We start from the raw sequence: 24,490 nt of genomic DNA on the forward strand, positions 1-24,490 counted from the left end.
TTATTTTTTCACCACACCCAGTGCTCCATGCGATCCGTGCCCTCTATAATACCCACCACCTGGAGGAACATCTTTATGCTATATATCTATATATGCTAATAATCATTTAAGGTTTAGGGGATAAAGTGTAATTGAGACAGAGATACTTTATCTCAGGTCTCAGGTTTTTTTGTTTTTTGTTTTCTTTTTTTAACATGTAAAACCTGAGATATTAATAGACTAGCAGGCTGAGGTGGGTGCCATGCTTGGCAAATAGATGTTCAATTTCTGTTTGCCAGGCATGTCTTAAAAAATATAGTCTTTGTGATAATTCTATGAGAATCTCCATGCTATGGATGAAGAGGCTGAGGAGTTTCTGTGATTGGTTCCCTCCCTGGACCTCCAGGATGGTCCTTTTCACAGTATTGGTCTTAATTACTATAATTTCCTATATAGGGCCTTCTGTATGTAACAAAAATATTGGAGAAAATACAGCCTGGTGGTGGGTAATATGGAGGGCACGTATTGCATGGAGCACTGGGTGTGGTGCATAAATAATGAATTCTGTTACACTGAAAATAAATTAAAAAACTAAAATTTTTTTTAATTTTTTTAATTTTTTATAAACATATAATATATTTTTATCCCCAGGGGTACAGGTCTGTGAATTGCCAGGTTTACACACTTCACAGCACTCACCATAGCACATACCCTGCCCAATGTCCATAATCCCACCCCCCTTCTCCCAACCCCCTTCCCCCCAGCAACCCTCAGTTTGGTAAAAAACTAAAAAATTTAATAAAAAAAAGAAAACACAGCAAAATATTAGATTTGTAACTCGGAAATTTTTTAAAAAATCACATTTTCTAGTTAATATTAAGAAAGATTTTGATTAACTATTAAGAAAGACTTAGAAACATTTAAGTCATTCTTATGTGGCCGATACATTTGTATTCAGAAAGCAATGGTAACGTTACTATCCGTGGCTCACCATTTGATGGCATCGGTGTGAAACTTACCATTTGATTGCATCTCTCCAGAGATTTTGTTCACGTCATCTTGTGACCTTCCATCAGTTATAACCACGATGACCTTGGGGATGCCTCTTCTGGTCCCTGATTCTGCAGTGAACAAACTATCTCGGACATGCTTGATTGCTTTTCCTGAAACAGAGGAAGGCAACTGTTCAATTTCATTCCTCCTTTGGTTTCACTGGGGAAAGGCAGGCAGAAATTCTGAGATCAGTGAAACATCTTTTCAAAAAATCTATATTCTTATGCCTCCAAAAAGTCATTTCAGTAATTACTAATGAGGACTTACTTTGAGTTTTGCTTTTGTTGTTCTCACCTGTTTTTGTATTTCCTCCTTTGTATGAAATACGTTTAATTGCATCAAGAAGGGTCTCTTTGGTGTTGTAGGCATTGAGTTTAAATTCTGTTCTAGGGTCGTCAGTGAACTGAACCATCGCAACCTGGGGAGAGACAATGTGTTAGTGTTCACATATGTACAGACTTCCTCCAGCGAGCCTACATAATGGCATGATTAGACCTACAATTTTAATTCTTTTTTAATCCATACCACAATTTCCTTGGTTTAAAATTTCACAGAGGTTGCAGAGCAAATCTGACCACACATTAAATAGATCTTTTGTTCTCTAAGTATTTTTCAGGAAGCAGGTTATTTTTATATAATTTCTCTCAGTCTCATAACAATCTCTTTCCAAAGTATGTAGGCCTTTTGCTACCTTGTTTGACAGGTGGGGGGAAAAAAAAGCAGTCCTGTAATTTGGCAAAGAGAATGGGAGGGGGTTTCTTTCCAAGGATGTCCTCATGAAACAAACCTGTGAACTAATTACTACTGTTTCACGGTTTTACACAGGAGAAGACAGAGGCACTCAAAGTCACGTGCCTTGCACAAAATCCCAAGAGTGGCCCTTGGCGGAACCCACAGTTGAAGCCAAGTAAATGCTACTTCAAAATCCGTGTTCTTTTTTTTTTTTTTTTAAGAATTTATCTATCTATTTATTTATTTAGAAAGTGAGTGGAGGGGCAGGGGGAGGGTGAGTGTCTTAAGGAGACTCCCTGCTGAGCACAGAGCCGGTGCAGGGCTCCACCTCAAGACCCTGAGATCATGACCTCAGCTGAAATCAAGAGTCGGACACCCAACTGACTGAGCCACCCAGGCACCTCCAAAATCTATGTTTTAACCACTACACTACAAGCCTTCTTGGCTTCATTTCCTATAGTTTGCTTTTCTTCCAGTGGAATTTGGGGGCCATCTTTGATTTACTCGATTTGTTTGTTTGTTTGTTTGGTTTTCATGGGAGGGAATAAATATAGCATCTTCAAAGTACTTTCTTTGACTGTGTGAGCCTTCAGCTGCTACCAGCTTTCAAGGGCCACTGCTGCCGATGTCACCATCTCTAGAGAACCACATCTGACCCCTCTATACAAAAAAATTCCTCCTTCCCCGAAATGCCTCAGCACCTACTCTATTTTTCTCTTACGGTTTCCTTCATATCCAAATTTTCTCAGCCATTCCTCCATGATACATTCTGAATCTGTTCCTACCCATGCATCTCCTTGCTACCACCCATGCCCAGGCCTCCAGCTCATCTCGGCATTGGACTATGGTCTCTCTGTGTCCACTCTTACCCAGGTTACTCTTCATGCTCCACAAAGCAGTCAGAAGGACCTTTTTAAGAAAGCAAATCAGATCTTCTCTCCTCAAAACTTTCCAGTGGCAGGGGCGCCTGGGTGGCTCAGTTGGTCGAGCATCCGACTCTTGGTTTTGACTCAGGTCGTGATCTCAGGGTTGTGGGATGGAGCCCCGCATGCGCTCTGTGCTCTGCCAGCAGTCTTCCCCGCCCCCCACTCCTGTGCATGCATCCTCTCTCTCTCAAATAAATACATAAATCTTAAAAAAACACCAAAACTTTCCAGTGGCTTCCCACTGCATTTACGGTAACATCAACTCCTTCAGTGGTTCACGAAGGTCAAGATGGTCTGGTTTTCTCTTTTCCTTCCAGCTCTTTCCTACCCTCCTCCCTTGCCATGCTCATCCACTGTGTTCTAGCCACAAGTTTTAGCATCTAAAGCCTCAAAACTCATTTTCATCTTGGGTCCTTTGCACTTACCATCTTCCCTTTCTGGAAATTCTACTCTCAGCATTCTCTACCTCATTCACATCTCAGTTCAAAGGCCACCTTCTCAAAGAGGTCTTTGTTGACAACACAATTTAAAATACCCCCCCCCATTTAAAATAACCTTCAGTGAATTTAAAATCACATAACTGTTTTCATAGCTTGCGTCCCTACCTTGTGAATTTATTTGTTGTCTATTTTTCCATCTGTTTCTCATCCTCATCCTCTCCCTGACTTTCAGATTCTGAGCACTCTGAAACTGTGGACATTGTCATAAGCATTATGACAGTATTCTACCAGGTAGAGTACTTATTGAGAATAAATCCTCAATAAATTTTATTTGACTGAGGATAAATTAGGTTTATATTTTATGTGTTTCTTGATCTATAGGAATTTATGGCTATAACCTTTCTCTTTTAAGATTTTATTGTCCTTGTGGACAGAGATAATATTGGATCTATCCTTACAGGAGCTACTCTAAAAGAAACATCTACAGGGGAGCCTTGGTGGCTCAGTGGGTTAAAGCCTCTGCCTTTAGCCCAGGTCATGATCTCAGGGTCCTGGGATCAAGCCCCACATTGGGCTCTCTGCTCAGTGGGGAGCCCGCTTCCCCCACCCCCTGCCTGCTGCTCTGCCTGCTTGTGATCTCTCTCCCTCTGTCAAATTAAAAAAAAGAAAAAGAAAAAACAAACATCTACTGATGTGGCCATTCTAACCTTTCTTAGTTTGCTGAATGCAATAGCTTTTTTTTTTGGTTTGTTTGTTTGTTTTTTTATTTGTCAGAGAGAGAGAGGGAGAGAGAACGAACACAGGCAGACAGAATGGCAGGCAGAGGCAGAGGGAGAAGCAGGCTCCCTGCCAACGAGGAGCCCGATATGGGACTCGATCCCAGGACGCTGGGATCATGACCTGAGCCGAAGGCAGCTGCTTAACCAACTGAGCACCCAGGTGTCCCTGAACTCAATAGCTTTTTAAGGAACAGCATCTTCTCAAACTCTATCAGGCATCAGTAAGCTGCTTCCAAACCCAGACTGGTCTATCCTCCCATTTAGGGTCAGAACTGATCACTGATATATTACCCGTATCAACTGACAAGCAGCCATAACAATAGCTTCAGATAACTTTTTAATGCACAGAATGAATTAGAGATTGTTCAGTTAGCCTTACTTGAGTTCCATCTGCACCGATCTTGTTCAGGGCTCCAACAGTGCTATACAGAAAGTTAATGATCTTATTGAAATTCTCATCTCCAATACTCCAGGATCCATCCACCATAAATACCAGATCTGCCTTGGCAGCTCTGCATACTGAAGAACAGGAATGACATTTGAATTAGACATAAGAGGAAAACATAGTAGTTATTACAACCAGCAAAGCATGTGATGGTTTTCTTCTGGTAACTACTTTTCTCTCCCAAAGGAAAGGTATATATCACATTCTAAGTTCTTGCTCATTATACTTCCTGACAATCATTTCTGTCCTGTAGCCAAGGGGGAGCTACATTTCATGACTGTGAAGTTTTTACCAAACATGGAATTAGGGAGGGAAAAAAATCCACCAATCTCAGCCCCTCAAAATAGAAAATGAAAGAATAGAAAAATGAGGAACCAAAGTGATATAGAATAGAACTAGAAATAGAAAATGAAAGAATAGAAAAACGAGGAACCAAAGTGATTTAGAGACGTAAGTAGCAACAAACACTCTCTTGTACCCACTTATTAGAAGAAAGTCCAAGCTACTACTCTAGGTAGTAGGTACTCTGCTTATTGAGTCAGTGACTTCAGAGAAATTCAAATTCAGAAGGAAGGCACAGGACATAAAGGAAGCAGATTAATCTCCTGGCTTCATCCCAGCCTTGCTCTAAAATTCTGTCTATGCTTTTCTGCCGCCCGTTGCTACTTGTCAAAAAATGTACGCTAATGCTAGCTTGGGGAGACTATTATCAATAGTTATTACTGATACCAAAATAGCAAGCAGAAAATACACCAACAAAAGGCCACTCCACCAAAAGCACTTTTCAGTAGTCCTTTGTTGGTATTCTGTGCTATTTCAGATGATCTATGCCTATCTTCTCCTTTGTAGTGTGGATCATTGTGGTTGACTGTTTGATGATGAAATAAACAATTAACTCTTCAATAATCTGAATCTTTCAATCTTAGGCCAGTTGCACACAAATATTCTGTGAGATAATGTGCCTTTTTCTTTTCTCTAGGAAGAAAAATTTCACTTGGTTTTTGTTTTATTAAGTGCAACTTCATCCCCTTAAAGCTATTTATAATATAGACTAAACCATCTCCAGGTGAGGTAATACTCCAGGGACAATAAAGATCTGGTAAGGTTGTTCTTCTAAGTTCTGAGATTTATAAAATTTTACAAATTTATGGTTTTAATTTAGAGCTGAAAGGGATCACAAGATCTGCTAACTCTAAGCTTATTAGAGAAAATGTGGTCCTGTTACTGAAGAAAAATGAAATCAAGATTAGAATTCAACTTTGAAATGAGAGCAAAGTCTATGTGAAAATATACTCAAAAGGAAAATTTCTGTAAGAAATCAAAGAAAAACAGTATTCATTATTTTTTCTGAAAATAAATAAATTGGAAAAAAAAAGAAATCAAAGAAAAAAATACATCAAAAGGCATGAAGGGATTACCTCTGAGATATGAAATTGTGTTCCTAATTTTCTTTCTACTTTTTAATGTTTGTTTAATAAATAAAAGCAACAGAAAACCTGAACCTAAAAATCAGAGCATTATCATATTATCCTTTTACCTTCTTTTGCTGGTGGAATGGTTGGAGGAAAAGTAGGCGGCTGAGTAGGAGGTGACTCTGTAGAGGGAAAAGGAACATGGATTAGCCATCATGTCTGTGGTGAAGAGAGGGAGGTCATGGAGTAATAATTCTTCAGGAAAGTCAGTGAGTTTGACCACTGTCTTCTTGGAGAATTTAGGGAAGTTAGTGACTACTATACATTAGCCACGGCCTGTGAAAACTGGCTCCATCTTTCCCCTAAAACTCAGACTGAAAGCGTGAAATGCCATTTTGCCACAATTCAGTTTACCCAGCAGGAGTCAACGTAATCAAACTGTCAACTACAAAGTGGTTCTGATGGTGATTTAAGGCAAGACTTGCCAACCCAGTTCAGATTAGTCTCTGGCTGCTTTCACACATATAATAAACTTCGTTTCTATTCTGCCTAAGGACTGACCATCAATCCTTGTTCAATAGCACTTTTCCCCCTTCTCACCCTAAATCCCCAGGATGTGGTCCCCAGTGGAATCTGATTTGCCCTCTCTTCTGCTCAGCCTCTATTTGAAAATAGAGTTCCAGTTTTAAGGACCAAACAGCAAGACATTGGGAGGCCACTGTGTGTCCAGATCACTTCAACCTAGTTGATGAGGGTTGAGAAGTTCATGTAATATGCAAAGTGTGATTGGCTAAAGGAACAGGGGGTAGGTACATGAGAGCTGTGACTTTCACAGCAGTTCATGTGGCAAAGAGCAAGGAAATTATGGCATCACTAGGTAAGTATCCTAAATGTTATTATATTCTTTTCTTGTTCTTATTTGGCTCTAAAAAGTTAAGAAAAACTGGGAAAACTCTTCTTATTTCCCAGATTAATATGAGGGAAAACGCTCAACCAATTGTAGCCGTTCACTCTGAAACAGGTGAGCACCAATTGCCTGGAAAGATCTGAGTTCAGGCAGACTAATTACTTGGTCAGGAATGTAATAAAGGGGATTCCTTCACTGGCAGAAAGGTTGAGAGATATGAATTTTAATTTTAAGGCCTCTTCCAATTCTAAGAGGCAATAAAATACAATTCTTTGAGTAAAATAATTTGACATTTAAAAAAATGAGGTAACTATATATTACTGATATGGAAAAATGTTTGAGATTAATTAGTATGTGAAATGAAGCAAGTCACAGAATACCATACTATGATCCTATTTGTGAAATGTCGAGAAATCTATCAGATATATATGTATCTGATATATATCAACATATCTCTATATCTCTATATAGATATAGATTAGATAGATAGATAAGGGAGAATTTCTTGAAGGAGACAAAGCTGTTATAAATGGGTACTTGTGCAAAGGAATACCAGGGAAAGAGGGAAGTCAACGAAATACTTTTTCCCTTCTGTTCCATTATTATGAATATCTATCACTTTTATTTTTTAAAGGCAATTTTTGAAGATAAAAAGTGCCAAAAGTATAATAAAAAGTGAGAAATCTTAATTCCAAAACTAGGACTGTAAAACTTTCTTGAAAGCACCATAAAATGCTTCTAAAGCCAGATGTATTTATCTTAAAATCTGTGGAAGTAGTGGGTCATCTTTAAAATGGGTCCATCTTCTTTATTGTGGGAAATTGAAGCATATCCTAAGTTCTAAGTCCTAGGAACCAAATCAGGGAGAAGCAATGGCAGACAGATCAATGTGTTTGGGCAGAACTTCTGGCCAAAGACTCTTTTGGGTAGGAAGAACCACAGTGAACTGGTGACATATGCTTATATCCTCTATGTGGCATATAGATGGTTACTGTCGTCAGTATGCTAGGGGCTGCCCCATAGAAGAGGGAACAGTCTTGATCTGCATTGATTCAGAAGGTTGAACTAGAGCCAGAGGGTAGAAGCTACCAGAAGACAGATATTCCCAATATAAGGGAAGCACATCAAACAGAGCTAACCCAATTAACCCGGGATGGGTAGTTAAGACTTGTGGAGTTAAGGTTAAGGGATACTGAAGTAGGCCAGGGATCATAAACTCAAATATTTTTAAAGGTCAGGCAAGTAACAAAAATGAGCAAAGAACCTGCATAAACATTAAGGAGAAGCAAACTTGAGAGCACATATACTGTGTAAAAGAGACAGCAGTTGGTCTCAGCAGATTGGCACCACAATATGCGTGTCCTGGGTTGTCAACTCTTTCTGACTTTCAACAGATTCTTTAAAGCCTAGGTCGGGGGAATGTATGGCTCAGAGAAAACCTTTTTCATGGTGATATCTAACCCATGGCCATCAGTCTGTGACTTCTAAGGAGATAGCCATGGTGATATCGAATACTTGCTCAGTAAGATACAGGTAGAAAAGTTCCTTAACAGGTTGTCCTGGATCTTTACCACCACCACACAGGATAAGAGAGCAAGTATTTCATTTCTATTGCTGAGCAAAAAGCAGCTCAGAGATGTGGAACTGTTCGAGGCTATGATGTTAGGGTCCCAACTAAATCTGTTTGACTTGAAATCTTGTGCATTCCAGGTCCCTAGTAACTTCACAATGATATGATCCTCTATCTACAAAACAGAATTCCAATCAGCCATAAAAAGAAACATGCTACTGACACATCCTTCAACATGAATAACCTCAAAAACATATGCTAAGTAAGAGAGGCCAGATGCATCTTTGAAATGTCCAGAGAAGGTAAATGTATAAGAAAAGAAAGCAAATAGCCTGGGACAGAGGAGTGTAAGTGAGTATGAATGAACTCTTTGGGTTGACGGAAATGTTCTACAACTGGATTGTGATAATGACTGTACAACTCTTTAAATGTACTAAAAATCATTGTGTTGTACATTTAAAATAGGTGAATTTTACGATATATAGATTATCCCTCAAAACTACATGCAATATAAGATGTGAAATATTTTAGTGTTAGGAAATAAATCTTCATTTCAGAAAAAAATTGCATGATGCCATTTATTATGCTTTCACTGTCTGTTTTTGAAGGTCACACATTGCTGATGATTTCCTGCTGCCTGTGCCAGACCAACTGAAAGACCTATACATAGACAGAACTTTCCAAATGTCAGATTTATGACAGAGGGGCCACCAAGAAAACCCATCACCCACCACCTATTCAGATACAAATCCTCAGGGACTTCTAAGTTCCAGATACTGAGTCAAGCACACAAGTTTCTCCAGAATTCACTACAATCAAAGCCATTTTCCTGTTAGTGGCCTTTACGTCAGGAATCTCTGATTAAAATCATTCCAAGAAGTTCACACTCTCCTTGGTCTTTAGAACATGTAAAAAGTGCTTTGTTTTAATTTTATACTTTGCCTTTCCCTTCAGTACATCAGATCTGCAGCCAACTTGGAAAAAGTGCAAGAGCCTCTGAAGTAGGGAATAACTCGAGGGTCAGCCATTTGGAACATCTTGGCTCCATTCCCGCCTCATAGCTGTGGTAATATGCCATTGTTTGAATGTCAGGACCCGGTCCTTAAACTTCATTTCACACTCTGCATACCACAAACGTTCCTTATGGATATAGATCACAAAAAAGGTCATTGTTTCAAGCCCTTTGCTATCATATGGCCTTGCAATCCTTTGTGAAACATATGGAGGATGGAAAAAACCCATCCAGATGACATCAGTGGGCCATATGCAGTGAATTATGGGACCGGAGAAGAGGAAGAAAACTTGTATTACAGATATCCCTGGGCAGCAAAAGCTAACATTTTTCTAAATGGAATAAAGGTTTTGAACCAAAACAGGATGCCTAAAATACTATTTGTCTATGGAGACAGGGAGCAGGAGAGGACACACTTGACTTACGAGTTTTTTCCATTATGCTGACGCTGGGTCCCTCGATCTCCTGAAGCTTTGTGTAAACACTGATTTTATATTCTGAATCAGGCTGAAGTCCATAGAAGCAATGCCTGGTTGTTCCTCCACCCACAGTGGCTTCTTGCTTTTTTGTGTCTATCATAAAACAAAACATACAGATGTGAAATTTTTAAAAACAGCTATCGTAGATGATTTGCTTTGAAAATGCTTAATATGCATGTCCTTCAGGACAAATTATACTTTTTTAGGTCTGTACCTTTTTCTAAAGAGTTAACACATCCACTGATTTTTTTTTAATAACTGAAAATCACATTTTCATATGTTCAAAAATGAGAATAAAAGTCTCTTGAGATCAACCCTTTAATGAAAAAGTATTAGGGCATGTAATTGTGTGTGTATGTCATAACTGATCTTTTGGACAGGTGTGGAGGTGAGCATATTTGCTTTTTAAATACTAGAATATTCTTTTATCAACATGATTCTCTAGAACAGCTAGCCAATTACAAACTGACAAAAAGACATATGCTTTTGGTCCCCTACAACTTACTACCATGCAACAAGAAGCCCTTCCTGGCAGTGGTCTAAGAATATAGGTATGGTGCTGTCAGGAGAACATGAGACTCTTAATCCTAGGGTGGTGAGTTCAAGCCCCACACTGGGTGTGGAGCCTACTTAAAAAAAAATAAAAATATAGGTATGGATTTAGGGATTATAAAATTCTAGGTAGTTCTGCCTGTGGATGAAGAAGTATGTTTCCAGGAGCCCAGAAGCTTCATCCAGGGTTCCAGACTATTTTCGGAGCTGCCACAAATGCAGGCAAGAGTTTGAAGTGGCACTGAGATAGCCAGGAAGTCCCCAGAATGCCCAATTTCCGGCATTCATTTCTAAATGTTACTCATGATTTCTTTTAATGGCAATGATGACTCCTGGGGAGCTCAGAGAAGGCTGGATCCACTCTGAAGATCATTTTCTTTTCTTCTCTCTCTCTCTCTTTTTAAGATTTTATTTATTTATTTGACAGAGAGAGAGTATAAGTGGGGGAGTGGCAGGCAGAGGGAGAAGCCGACTTCCCGCTGAGCAGAGAGCCAGACGCAGAACTCTAGGATCATGACCTGAGCTGAAGGCAGCCGCTTAACCCACTGAGCCACCCAGGCACCCCTGAAAATCATTTTCTGTTCTTTCAAAATCATAACTGAGTAAGTACATTCTGTAGAACTGTTTCCCAACTCCCAGTTCCGAAGTTCTTTTTGTTCTATCCAAAAGGCAATCATATCCAGCCATCTCCACAAAGGACCTTCTCTTTCTTGTCTCCATGGCAGAAGCACAAAGAACTGAGTAGACCCAGTTTAACTGTTGGCTACTTTATAGCAAGATGGCTTTGCCTTCCTGGAGAAACTGGTGCTGGCTCTTGGGTCTGGAGTCTAGGGTGGCTGGATTAAGGATATTCATCATTTTCTGAGGGCTTACTGTGTGCCAGGTCCTGTGCTGTGCTTTTCATGAAACAACAAAAAGAACGATAATGATAGCCAATTTTTAATGAGCATTTATCACGTGCCAGGGACTAGTCTAAAGATTTTATATGTATCGACTCATTTGATCCTTATAATGTATAATTATCCCCAATCTAAAGACAAGAAACCGAAGGCCAGAAAAGTTAGTCACCTAATCAAGTCCATATGCTAAGTAGCAGAACTGAAACTGAATTCAGAACTCTAAATCACAGTCTCAAAGGACGTGGCAGTAATTTCCACTAATACATCATAAAATAGTGGAAGTCACATGTACAGTTTTTTTTAAAATAAAGCAGTTTGAGAACTGCGGAGTACATAGGAAATTAAGCAAATGTGATAGCTGGCAGAGATCACAGAAGGGTCCCTGATGATTCAGTGCTTTATCTCCCCACGGGATAAAGCTGCCTTGTTGGGCAGCTTTGATTACGGAGGGATTTCAAATGGATTTGCTTCATTGACATAGAGTGTTTCTTTCTTTCTTTTCCTTTCTTTTTTTTAACCACATGGATAGTTGGTTAAAAGGAAGAATCACTACTACCATGAAAAGAACAATTATTTAAAAAGCTCTAGGGCATCTGGGTGGCTCAATTGGTTAAGTGACTGCCTTGGGCTCAGGTCATGATCCCAGAGTCGTGGGATCAAGTCCCACATCAGGCTCCTTGCTCACCGGGAGCCTGCTTCTCCCTCTTCCTCTGCCTGCCTCTCTGCCCACTTGTGATCTCTGTCAATAAATGAATAAAATCTTTTAAAAAAATATATGAATACGTATACATATCAATAGAAGCATGGAAAGCAACTGAAAAAAATTCACTACCCATTCATGATTTAAAAGAAACTCAGCAGGGCTCCTGGGTGGCTCAGCAGGGAGTCTGCTTCTCTCTTTGACCTCTCCCTTCCATGCTCTTTCTCACACACTCTCTTTCAAATGAATAAATAAAATCTTAAAATAAAAAAAAAAGCTCTAGATTGAGATTTATTTCACCCATAGTCTGCATCTGTCTACTTAATGCCTTACAGAGCTTTATTTCTAGGAATTAAAAAAACCTGTGTAAAAACTACATTGATTGAATACATTAAATATATTATCTAATGGTTAAAAAGAATTCCTTCCAAATGTTCATTGCAGTTTATTAAATATAAACAAAATATAGAAAGCTTAAAAATAGAATAGTACAAAACATAAAAAATTTCAAGTAGTAATTTTTCTGTTTCAAATGTATAACACCTATTAAATTTCAATCTATATTTTAATATATGTTGGAACAAAACATACATCTATTACAGCACACATATATCAGAACAAATAGGACATCTGTCATTTAAAATTTGTCTATGGACAAAATCCTCTTTTAAAAATATAAATAAGATTTTTTTTAAATGTAAATAAATTAAAGCTACTTGTGAAATGGAATTTGAAATTTATTTTTTTTATTTTTATGATTGAGACTACAAAAGAGTTTCAAAAGTGAACTTTGTAATGTAATCTTTAGTAATATATTTGTTTAGAATGCATTAAGGTCTACTTTAGAAATTTTCCTATCATATATACTACCAAATGATGAAATATTAAAAAACAATGTTTCAGGTGTTTGTGATATTACATCTTACTGTGACAGGAATTCGATAAGTGAGAAAATGTTTATAATCCCTGCACTCTGCCTTGCTCATGTCCAAGTTCAATCTGTGGTTCCTAGGCTCAAGACTCCACACGAATTCCTTCTTTCCAACTTTACCCACAACTTTGGAGCCTCTTGCAAACTTTTGTGAGTCACCTGTAAAACAAACATTCTATGGCATGGATATTAATCCATCTCCATAAAAACTTCCAGAACTCTCCAGGAATCAATTCTAGAAAGTGCTTTTCTGTCATCTCTATTTGTCATGGATACTCACGCACTTTATAGACCCTCAACAATAGAATATAAATGAATTTTACTGCTAAACAAACAAAAAAAATTCAAAACATTGGAGAACTGGAATAAGCACATAAAATTATTGGGAGACAGTATTGCTTTAATTCCCAGTAAAAACAAAGAGGGGATACATGAATGGGGATGTATCCATGTTGCTTTTGGCATGTGTGACTTAAGTCTAATGGCTTTGCCTTTAAGGAAAACATTTAGACTGATCAAATGATGACTAATTTCCTCAACCTCTTGTGCCCAAGGCAGGGAGTCAATTTATTTTTTTGGAAAGGGGGAAGAAATTCTGTCTTTGTGCCTTCTTTCTTATGAAGCAAGGCTAAATACATTGTCTGGGTTGTTATTCTGCTAGTAATGATGCCACCAGCTTGACTCACCAAATGCCCTATGAGTAGCTACTGAGATCCATAAAGCAAAGAATATGCAGGATCTAGAATACTCTGCAGGAATTTTGTGATATAAATGTTTTCAGTCCCCAGGTCTCTCAAATACCCTGACCCACAATCATAATGTCACTGCTTCAAAAAGCTTAATCTTGAGAATATGTTTTGTTTCATATTGTCTTTTGCTTTGGATCTGTTTTCTGATAAGGTAGGTCCTCCACTATTCTGTCATTCTTGTTTGTCAGTGATACCACAAAACAGGCATTTCAACCCCCAAAGACAGAAGACAAGTTGAGCATCCTTTGAAACCTTCCTTAAACAGTCTAGAAAGAAATTCACCAAGTTATGGAGATTAGGAAGGGAATAAAGTATTTGGGACCATGTAGAATCTGAATATGTGAAGTGAAAGGGAAATGCTATACCCAACATTGGGTGCCAAGTCAACTCAAAAATAGCTAGAGAAAGAGACAGAATGCCAGAGAACCAATGGAGAACCAATGGAGAACAGAACCAATGGTGGGTCTCACGGGGTTCTAAGCCACCCAAGACCAGCCAAAAGTCTCTGACTTTGGTCTGTCCTACCATTAACCCAAGGCTCACAATTTAATTTGGCAAGTGGATGAATGACTCAGACACAGATTTATTTCAGTCTCTCCTGAAAGGACCTCATCCTTCTGGTAATCTTTCTTTCTTCCTTTTTTTTTTTTTTCCCTTGGCTATAAAAAAAGTCATAATATTTATGTGAGTAGAGGACATCTGTTGTTTTTGCCTGTTTTGCATCTATTTCCTCCTTCTTTGAATCTCTTCTTCCCCACTCTTGGTCTTTATGATTTGAGAAGAACTCAATAACAACCTTCTTCTCCTCCAGATACAGAGATGGGAGACAACCAAGTCTGACCAGTCAGTTTATTTCATGCCCTTGAACTCAGTGACAGATTTAGGGGCGTGTGACCAAAGCCAAGCCAATATGACTCAGTTCCTGGACTTTTGTTGGAATAATTGAGAAAGAGAAGCTCTCTTTTCACTCAAGAGACTGGTTAAGCTGTAAGCGGGGAGGGTGTCATTCTGAATCTGATTGGGGCCAACTCGAGAATCTGGTTGAGCACAAGCACAGAGCAGAAGAGAGCAAGACTCAGTCTTGACGGCATTGTTTGAACACTTAGATCCAGATGGGCCTGCTGTTCCAAACTTCCCAGTGTATTAGTGAATTAATTGACCCTTTGCCTAACTCCCTTTTATCTGCATTGCTACCATTTACAAACAAACCTGAACGATACAGCCTGACTACTTCATTCACAAAAACCTTGGAAATTTGTAGGTATTATCTCAGATAAATGCCCTCAAAAAAGTAATTTTAGAGAAACTCAAGCCCAGAGAAGTTGACCAGCAATTATGGTTAAAACAGGGGTCTCTCCAATTGACTTCATCTCAGAATACAAATGCACACGACTAGACCATGGGGACTATGTTTAAGAGAGAGAGAGAGAAATAAATGGAAAAATGTACCTGTCAAGCAGTAGGAATTTGTAAGACGCATTCAAAAATAGGTCACTCTGGAACAAAGCTTTTCTCTATCACTTGTAGGAATTAGATTCCATTTCTAGGTCTCCTCTAGAGTGAAAGGACTAACATTTCTGCCCAGGCAGCATATGGAGCCGGGAGTGTGTGTGGGGTTGGGGGTGAGTGGGAGGGTGGGGGGTTGGTTTACAAAGTTAAAACGAAGGGGATTCGGAAACTCCTCTCTCTGTGGAAGTATCTGCATCTGACCAGAAGTCCTCCAAGGCACCAGTCAGGATAAAGCTTGCATTTCTTTGTTAAATAAAGGAACTCAACCTAAAATCAAGCTCAAGAACAGATTCCTGGCTGCCAGAGGCAGGAGTTGGGGGTGGGGAGTATTGTAGGAGAAATTGGTGAAGGAGGTCAAAATGTTAAAAAAGAGGAAAAGAAATGCAACCAGTACTTCTCTACTCGAGAGTAGGAAGACTATTCCTTGATCTAAACTGTATGTTAAAATATTTAAACCTACTCCCTACTGCTCTCCCTACCCCCAACACCCCTCTTTGAGGCTGTGAAGTAGAAACGGTTGCTGTCCGTTAATGAATATTACTCAGTTAGACAACCGGCTGCATTGGGCTCATAAATCTCCCAGCTGTAAATGTTGACGAAAAATCAACTGAGCAGCACTTTGTTCACTCTTGTTTAATTGAGGCTATCAAAGCTCAGTTGAAGAGGTTTTTGGCAGCCTGGAAATAACACTGACGGAGTACAAGTTATCTTCACTTGAAGATAAGAAGGAAATGTGGACTCATTTTTTTTTTTTTCTTTTTCTAACAAATGTCTTGGCTTCAAAAAGAGCTTTTCGAGGTTTTAGACTACCAGATCAATGTTATCAGATCCATCCGTCATATCCTCTGATAAAAATCCCAGCGCTAGTTTGCAAAATGCTAAAGACATTTAATTTAAAAAAGACTTACAGAGCTTGCGGATTCCATTGATAGAGGCAGTTTTGATATATCTTTTTGTCAGTCTATGTAATTTTTATGAAAGACAATGAACATCCGTAGGAGCCTCGGTCCCTTCATCTCAACTTCTTAAATGATATAAAAGGTTAAAAAAATTATGGGATAGTTTGGGAGTGTGATTTTTATCCTTAGTATTTTTTTTTAAGATTTTATTTATTTTAGTTGACAGACAGATTACAAGTAGGCAGAGAGGCAGGCAGAGAGAGAGAGAGGAGGAAGCAGGCTCCCTGCTGAGCAGAGACCCCGATGCGGGGCTCGATCCCAAAACCCCAGATCATGACCTGAGCCAAAGGTAGAGGCTTCAACCCACTGAGCCACCCAGGCGACCCTTTAGTATTTTTTTTAAAAGTCTAACAAATACCACGAAATGTCAACCCTTCTATATGAAAATGTGAATTAACTGGTTTTATAAAGATATATGAACGTAGCTCAAGATTTTATAGTTGTTTCTCAAGCAATTGCATGGTTTTCATGTGCTTTTGCTTAAACATCCCATAAGTCATATTAAATACAACCACAAAATCCCCATGACTTGTTCTGACTTTGCCTTACTCACTGTTTATTCCAGAATAAAGCCACTCCTGTATGTTTAGTCATGCCATGCTAAAGGGATCCTTATAGGATCACACACAGGGAATCAAGGAATTAGTGGCTTAGCACGTCTCTTGAGACAATGTCTTGGCTGGGGTTGACAGGAGTCTTTCCTCGTGTTGCTTATGCTCTAGTCTCACATTCTCCCCATATTTCCAAATGCCCTCACCGCTCTACTAATCTGTGCTTTCCACTCTCTGGATTGGATCCAAAGGGAGATTTCTATACTTTGGTTGTAGTTATACCCAAGATATGGGCTACTGAGCCCAGTCCCCTTCAGACCCCAAAATTAGCTCCTCCTGATTTTTTAAATGAGGAAACCATGATCGTTTGTCTATAAAGAAAGTTTTTTTTTCTTTTACCAATTTCATTATTCAATTTGAAAGATTAGATGAATCACTTGGGATTCTCCAGTGTCTCTAGATTCGCCCCCAAATAACAAGACATATCTTTTCTACTGATAATACAAATCGGATCAAAGTAATTTTCATTATTTGATCTCATCTTCTGAACATTATCCAAGCTGCTAATGTGAAAGCAGGATTAACAGCCCCTAAAAACTCACTTTTTGGGTATCAGGCTCTTGTTGTTGCTCTTGAAACTTATAATTGAAATAAACAGGCATTTTTAGTGTTTCAACTTTGAAACTAAGTCCCAAATTACAGATGTACCTGAGAAAGGTAATGCTGGAAAACCTGCCCATGAGGACATAAATATATCAAACCATCTCCTGAATGAGTTAGCTGTTCACCAACTATCCCCCAAAATAAAGAGTCAGTAAGAAAAACGTTAAAAGTAAACTGAGATCCCCATGGAGTAAATACCAAAACAATAGCACCATATAATTCTACTGAGTGTTAGTCCTGGCGGTGTGTCTCCTACTACCAATAGCAGCTAACATATTTTTTTTTAAGATTTTTATTTATTTATTTATTTGATAGAGAGAGAGAGAGAGAGAGACAGGGAACACAAGCAGGGGGAGTGGGAGAGGGAGAAGAAAGCTTCCCACTAAGTGGGGAGTCTTATGCGGGACTCGATCCCAGGATCCTTGGGATCATGACCTGAGCTGAAGGCAGACACTCAACCCATTGAACCAGCCAGGCGCCCAGCAGCTAACATTTTTCTGGAGCTTAATATGTGCAAAGCACCGTTGCAAGTGTCTCACGTGGATTAATCTCAGCTTGAGCCTTATAGAATGCCACAAGATCGGTGTGGATATACCCATTAAACAGATGAGAAAATGATCATTTAGAGAGGTCAAAGAGTTGGCTTAACTAAACATTCTGGCTCCCTATCCTGCGTCCATAATATAATCTTGTCTCCTCAAGAAGAGGGCCCTGGTCTAATGTTACGTACCTGTTGTCCACAGAGATTTGCACAGAACCGGGTACGTGAGGGCCTGACAACATCAGGCTTGCACTTACCCTGGAGTGACTCTATCACCACCCTATAGGCAGTGGCATGGCGTTGCACCTGCCACCGGGCACACAAGCTGGTCATCTGAATCTGGTCCGCTTGAAGATTGGTCACACCCAAGAACACTGGAATGAAACAGAAGCATGCCTATATCACACTACAGACCATGCCAGAAATGTCCCCAAGTCTGAAGTGAATGTTAATATAATGAAATTCTAATTCAAAGAATCCAAACTCCCATAGCCAGTGGTGGAAAATCCATCAGCTCAGTAAATTAGGGCACAAAAGATAACTGGAAAGAGCAGTTGCAAAACACTATGAGTAATAAGGTCTGTTTGATATTTGTAAACAAAAAAGGAAATATCTGTTCACGAGGAACAGGCCAGATGTGATAGATGGTGAGATTCAGAGTGATTTTTAATCTTCCCTCTTTATTTAATTGTGTTTTAAAATATGCCACAATTAATATATACTTTTTTAAAAAAAAACATATAATGTATAATTTGTTTCAGGGATACAGGTCTGTGATTCATCAGTCTTACACACTTCACTGCACTCACCATAGCACACACCCTCCCCCATGTCCATCCCCCAGCCACCCCATCCCTCCCACGCTCTCCCCTCCAGCAACCCTCAATTTGTTTCCTGAGATTAAGAGCCTCTTGTAGTTTGTCTCCCTCCCTGGTCCCATCTTGTTTAATTTTTCCCTCCCTTCCCTCACGACCCCCTGCCCTGCTTCTCTAAATTCCTCATATCACTGAGATCATATGATAATTGTCTTTCTCTGATTGACTTATTTTTGCTTAGAGTCTACATGTCCATCAACAGATGAATGGTTAAAGAAGATGTGGTATATAGATATATAATGGAACACTATGCAGCCATCAAAAATGAAATCTTGCCATTTGCAATGACATGGATGAAACTAGTTGGTATTATAATGCTTTTATAATAAAAAAAATTAAATACCATGTGCACTTATCAACCACTGAAGGAGATGGCTTTAACTTAAATAAAAGGGACAAGAAAATTGACAAAAAGGAAGCCTTACTCAAACAGGAGCAGTTTCATAAGGACTGGCCTTCAAAACATGGTTGAAGGAGATGAACATGCTTTTGAAAATGTAAAAATGAAAGATTAACACATTAAAATTATAAAAAAATACACAGATTCCTATTCATCACAGAATATTGTGATATACAAAAAATGACCCACAGAAAAGTTATCTGGGGGAAGCAATAAAAATAGTGTTTCTCTAATACAAGAAAGCAGTAAATATCTAGTGTTTATCATTTAGACCCAACCAGAAAAGTAGAAAATTAGTATTTCCTTTCTCTAATGACCTCTGACTTTTGTCCACATCCTTTTCTCTTATTTTTTCACTCTCTCTTCACTAGCTCATATCATAAAAATAGTTTAAAATTATTTTTCAAGATGGTAAAAATAATCTTGTCTAATCAAAATTACATCTTCACATTGTTCTTTTCTGTTAGATCAGAGAGAGAAAACCCCTTTCCCAAGGCCAAATAAATAAGCCCTCCTGTTCCATTTAAAAAAAAAAGGAAATCACTGATGATTTATGTCATCACGCTGAATTTCACAAACACCTCAAATTAATTCATTTGCATTGTATGGGCTTTTAGTTTGCTTGGGAGAAAGAGAGAAAAGAAGTGAGAAGCCCATCTAATTTTTACTTTAAGGACAGAATATAAAATAATTCAATACTCTCTTTGAAGAAATATTTGGAATACCCAATGTATTTATTGAAGAAGCGAAGAGAGATGGAACAGAAGAAGGAGAGAAGCAGAGAGGAGACAGAAAGAGACAAGGCAGAGCAGGGAGAAGAGAGGCCAATTAAAAATCATAGAGACAGAAAAGGTGACCCAGAGAGAAAGAGTGATCTAGAAAGGAAAATGAAGATAAGCCAGTGAAGGGAAGAAAGGGGGTGGGAAGATATGCAGGGGATTCTAGCAGCTCCGAGGGTTCCTAATAGAACAACAGGAAAATCTCTTGGAGGTCACACCCCAGTGCCCAGAATGGTATCACTTCACCAGCCAAGGACAAGATCAGAACCACAGGCCAAAGCCAAAATGGATCTGTTGAAGACAGACTATTTCTTTTGAGATTTAAATGGATTCTATAATCCAGCCTTTAAGTTATAATAACCCATAAAAAAAAGATTCAGGAAGCCTCCTCGCATGTCAAGCCTGGCTCTATCTAACATGTCAGTGGCCGGGGGTCTGCTTCAGTATATGTCCCATTCTTGCATCATTCCATTCATCAGATAAATTACTTGGCGAGGGATGAGAGTGACTCATGGGCCAAGGGTATAAAGCACAATCATTACAATAATAATAATAATAATAATAATAATGGTTATTCACGAGTGCTTGCCGTAGGGCCGACTTGTTACCTTTACTTCTGCAACCCTGTCAATCAGTCTGTTATCTTCATTTTAGAGTTGAGAGAACTTGACCTCAGAGAAGTTAAGTCATTTGCTCAAGGTGACAGCTAAAATGTGGCAGACTGAAGGCTTCTCCTTTTGACTCTCCTTCTCAGGTGTGGGGCACATGCATAGCTGAGAGCACTCAGCATGATTTTAATGAGCACACGGCCTCACCGTGGTTATTTCCATTATTTGTGTATTATCTTTAATGTGTATTAAAAATACCGGTCTTCTGTTTAGAATAATTATGTGAGTTTTGAAAAGTATTTAAGTTAAAAAAAAAGTAAGTCGATTTAGAGAAATATATTAAACAGATGGTGTGGAAGGAAAACAAACATGAGGAATATGGAACATACGTGCCGGAGTTTGGAAAACACTGCCTTATACCATGGGTGTCTGGATGTGGTCTATGCCAGTGAGAAGTCCCAGATGGTGTGCAGACAGCATGAAAACCCTTAAAAGGTACAGAAGAAAGTCCTTTTTGTATCTTTTATGGGTGGCAAGAGTGTGTCTGTGTGTGTAGTGGGTGTAGATACACATATGTGTGTGTGTGTGTGTGTGTGTGTGTGTGTGTTCACTAAGGGGGGAGGGGCAAAGACTCTCCTTTGAAAAGACAAACCTCCCCCACCCTCCCCTGCCTCTGGCCCAGCTTTGAGTGGCGTTGGCCATGTCAGGCTACAGACTGGTTGGAAAATTTCACCTAATATGAAAAATGCCAAGGAGACTTTCCAGAAGGAAATCCTATCTGTCACCATCGAGTATATTTAAATGGCAGGTTCTGACATTGGGCTTGCCAACCAGGACGCCGAATTACAGCCCTGAGTGAGGCGCACACCTTTCTTTCCACGAAACACCATCCAGAAAGGGTAATGCTGAGGAAAATAAAAACCAACCACCAAGTTGAAGCGGGGGTTGAGGTACAGTGAAAGCAAAGCAGCAAAACCACATGCAGGGGCTGAGGCAACAGGACACCAGACTTACGAGTTTTCACCACGCCTGTCAGGGCATCACTGAAGCCTGAGGCCTGGGAAGCAAATATTTTCACATTGTAGTCCATTCCACTGAGGAGGTTTGTGATAAGAATGGTATTAATGCCAGCTCCCACGAAAGTTTCCAGGGTCGGGCCAGCAACTAAGGGAGAAAGAGTGATTTCAGTTGCACTGGAATATAGAAAAATGGAAATACTCCTGATAGGACTTGTACTGGTTCAGCTGTGTTTCAGTTGCCCAGGATTACACAGAAGACAAGCAGCAGAGCTGGGATTTGAACCTAGCCCCGTCTGGCTCTGAGACTGAGACACCATGCTAGGGCTCTTTTTAGGGATCTAGTCCTTTTTCTCAAATGCAGTTCTTTCCCTAGAGCTTACTGAGAGGAGCTGGTCTACCTCACACTCTACCGTGCGCCATTTTGTAAGGCCTTCACAGTGGAGCAATTACATTGCCATAGGCTTCGGGACACTCGGTATACTGAAGAAGTCATTCTCAATATTCCTTTTCAGACACCCAGCCTTGTCCCCAGCAGGCATGCAAGAAACAGTAGCAGCATATTTTATGGATACTATGCTGTACTTTGCCGCGTGGGGGTCCTGCGTAATTGCTACCACTATCAGTCCTACCCCCTCCTCTTAGCATTTTTCAGAACCAACAGATGACACTATTACTCCAAGGCCCTTGACCAGCTGGCTTCTGTGGGTCCTTACATTTTCACCACTTTTTCAGCCCAGTGGAGTCTTTGCTTTAGCACTAAAAACATTCCTTGCTAAGTTCCATACAAACTAATTTACTTCCCGCCTTTCCCCATCTGTGCTCATTCTTTAACAATCTTGAGTTACTAACAAGTTCCTAAAATACTCCTTACTCTACTTCAGAAGTCCCTTCCAACAATGTATTTCTATATTTCTGTATGTACATGCTATCTCAGTAGTGATTTTCTCATGCACCAAAATCTTAACTCAAATGACCACATACAATTCTTCCACTTGACTTAGAGCAAGATTTCTCAACCTCAGTGCTATGGACATTTTGGGCTGGATGATTCTTAATTCTGGGGTAGTAGGGGCAGATACTGTGACTCTTAAGATGCTTAATGTTACCTTCTAGATGCCCAGAGCAGCCCTCTACCCTCCCAAGTTGTAGCCACCAAAAATCTCTCTGTTGGGCAGCAAAACTGCATCAGTCAACAACCACTGGCCTAAAACAAAGCTACTTTCCCTCAGAGAATCTGATAAATATTTACAAAATGGTCCAAAGCACGGATCTAGCAAGGCTGTTTTATGAATTAACACATGGCTTCAGGCCTAGAGAAAAGCAACCAAAAAATTGGTGATGGGTTGCAAAGAATCAGTCTTGAGTTGGCCAATGCGTCCATGATATATTCTTGCTAATTTATTTTCGGTTCATAGAGATGTTTGTCTGGAGAAATTGGAGGAGGGGCATTTTACTTGTATGGGCCTGGATAATAGGACACAATAGAAAAAGCTGAAAAGTGTCCCAGAGGCAAGAACAACATCTGAGATGACATACTGAGCCTTGTGTGCTCTTTGTGGGCAGAAAGAGTTTTTTCATGGTCCAAAGAATAGTCTTTAAATTTTCTTGCCAAATCAGTAAACATCATTAGAGAAACTCTTTCTTATGAATAATCAGAGTCAAAGGCCCAAGTCCAAAAAATGGATAAGACCTCCCTAATATCTATTTTTAGTTTTCTGTTTAAACTTCACAGAAGTGCTGAAAGTCAGGAGTTAATAGTGTACCAAGTGCCTCGTCTCTCCAGACATGTGGGCCATGATGGCCTCGGTTTGTGCCATTCTCCTGCTTTCAGGATGGAAAGATGGGGCTGGTGAGGAGAGAGAGATCCCCTCACCAAGACGACTAAGAGGCTGATGGAAGAGCCTTTTATAGCCACAAACTGAGGGGTCTGCTGCATTTTATAGTTTCTAAATTTTATACATTTTCCAATCAAGTTTCCAAAATAAAGAGACTAAGAAGTCGGTAAGCCAACTTTTCCCTACTAATCCAAGAGGTCAGTCAACTTTCTTTCCTACTAATCCAAGAAGAGGTAGAAGAGGAATTAGAAATTAAAGATTCTGAATGTTTAGGGCTTACATATCCAATGATCCATAGAAGCTTTCTACTCCTACCTAGTCTAGGTGTCCTTTGACTGGTTCCTTGTATGGGGGGCACCTAGGTTAGGTACATAACAAGGATGAATTCTGCTCATAAACGAGCCCAGTTATTTTTTAGGTACAGTCATGACTTCATTGTTCTGATAATATCTACCCTAACACTGACCATACAAGGAAAAAAAATTTTTTTTCAAACAAGGTAAGGCCCTTCCCACTTCTCGAAACTAAAGATAAAAGCAAAGATAGACAGAAAATCAAAACAAAAATGATTTATCTTGAAAACCATTTCAGATGCCTAATTATGGTAACAATTTTTTTTTTTTATGAAGCATTACTTACCACTAACAGGTTTGTAGACAATCCTATAGCCCTTTACGGGGGAAGACGGGGGATCCCATGTAATACGCAACCTGTTATACCATTCTTCGGAGACCCGTAAGTTTTGGGGACCAGAGGGCGGCACTGAGCAGAGAAAAGGAAAAACAGTGGTTTAGTGTGGTTTCCATCTTCACAAAAGACACTGTTAACAAAATCCAAGCTAGTGTCCCATACCGTTAAAAATATTTACAAGTAAAAATGTATTAACACACAGTGCGATTTTGAGAGTCTGGGGTTGTTCTAAAAATTAAATATATAGAAAGTAAATTCTTGTGGTGAAACACTTCCATGTGAAGATCAGGAGTTCACTGAAAGTCATTCTCATTCCTTTTCTTCAGTTTATTTTGAGTGAAAACTGAATTGAATCGTGTTTATTAAACAGTTCTGTCTATATATCACTGTGTTCCACTATCAAAGTATGTTTGTACAGCAGTATCAAGGGTGCACGCCCAGTAGTAATGATGGTAACTCGAGGAAAGAAGATTCTGGTGATTTTTTTTTTTTTTGC

The 24,490-nt window shown here is 39.3% G+C and overlaps 1 protein-coding gene across 4 annotated transcripts in view; it reads right to left on the bottom strand.

The window, feature by feature from the left end:
* COL14A1 (collagen type XIV alpha 1 chain) overlaps window positions 1-24,490 on the bottom strand; it is a 219,313-nt gene that overhangs the window by 90,526 nt on the left and 104,297 nt on the right. For all 4 annotated transcript variants that reach the window (XM_044245032.1, XM_044245031.1, XM_044245033.1 and 1 more), the window contains exons 21-28: window positions 23,944-24,066; window positions 21,465-21,614; window positions 18,046-18,162; window positions 9,681-9,827; window positions 5,892-5,948; window positions 4,289-4,428; window positions 1,327-1,450; window positions 999-1,142 (exon numbers count right to left, since the gene is read on the bottom strand). In XM_044245032.1, coding sequence (XP_044100967.1) covers window positions 999-1,142; window positions 1,327-1,450; window positions 4,289-4,428; window positions 5,892-5,948; window positions 9,681-9,827; window positions 18,046-18,162; window positions 21,465-21,614; window positions 23,944-24,066 — 1,002 coding nt within the window. The remainder of the gene's footprint in view (window positions 1-998; window positions 1,143-1,326; window positions 1,451-4,288; window positions 4,429-5,891; window positions 5,949-9,680; window positions 9,828-18,045; window positions 18,163-21,464; window positions 21,615-23,943; window positions 24,067-24,490) is intronic.

The sequence above is a fragment of the Neovison vison genome, chromosome 4 (genome assembly GCF_020171115.1).
Source record: "Neovison vison isolate M4711 chromosome 4, ASM_NN_V1, whole genome shotgun sequence".
Lineage (NCBI taxonomy): Eukaryota > Metazoa > Chordata > Mammalia > Carnivora > Mustelidae > Neogale > Neogale vison.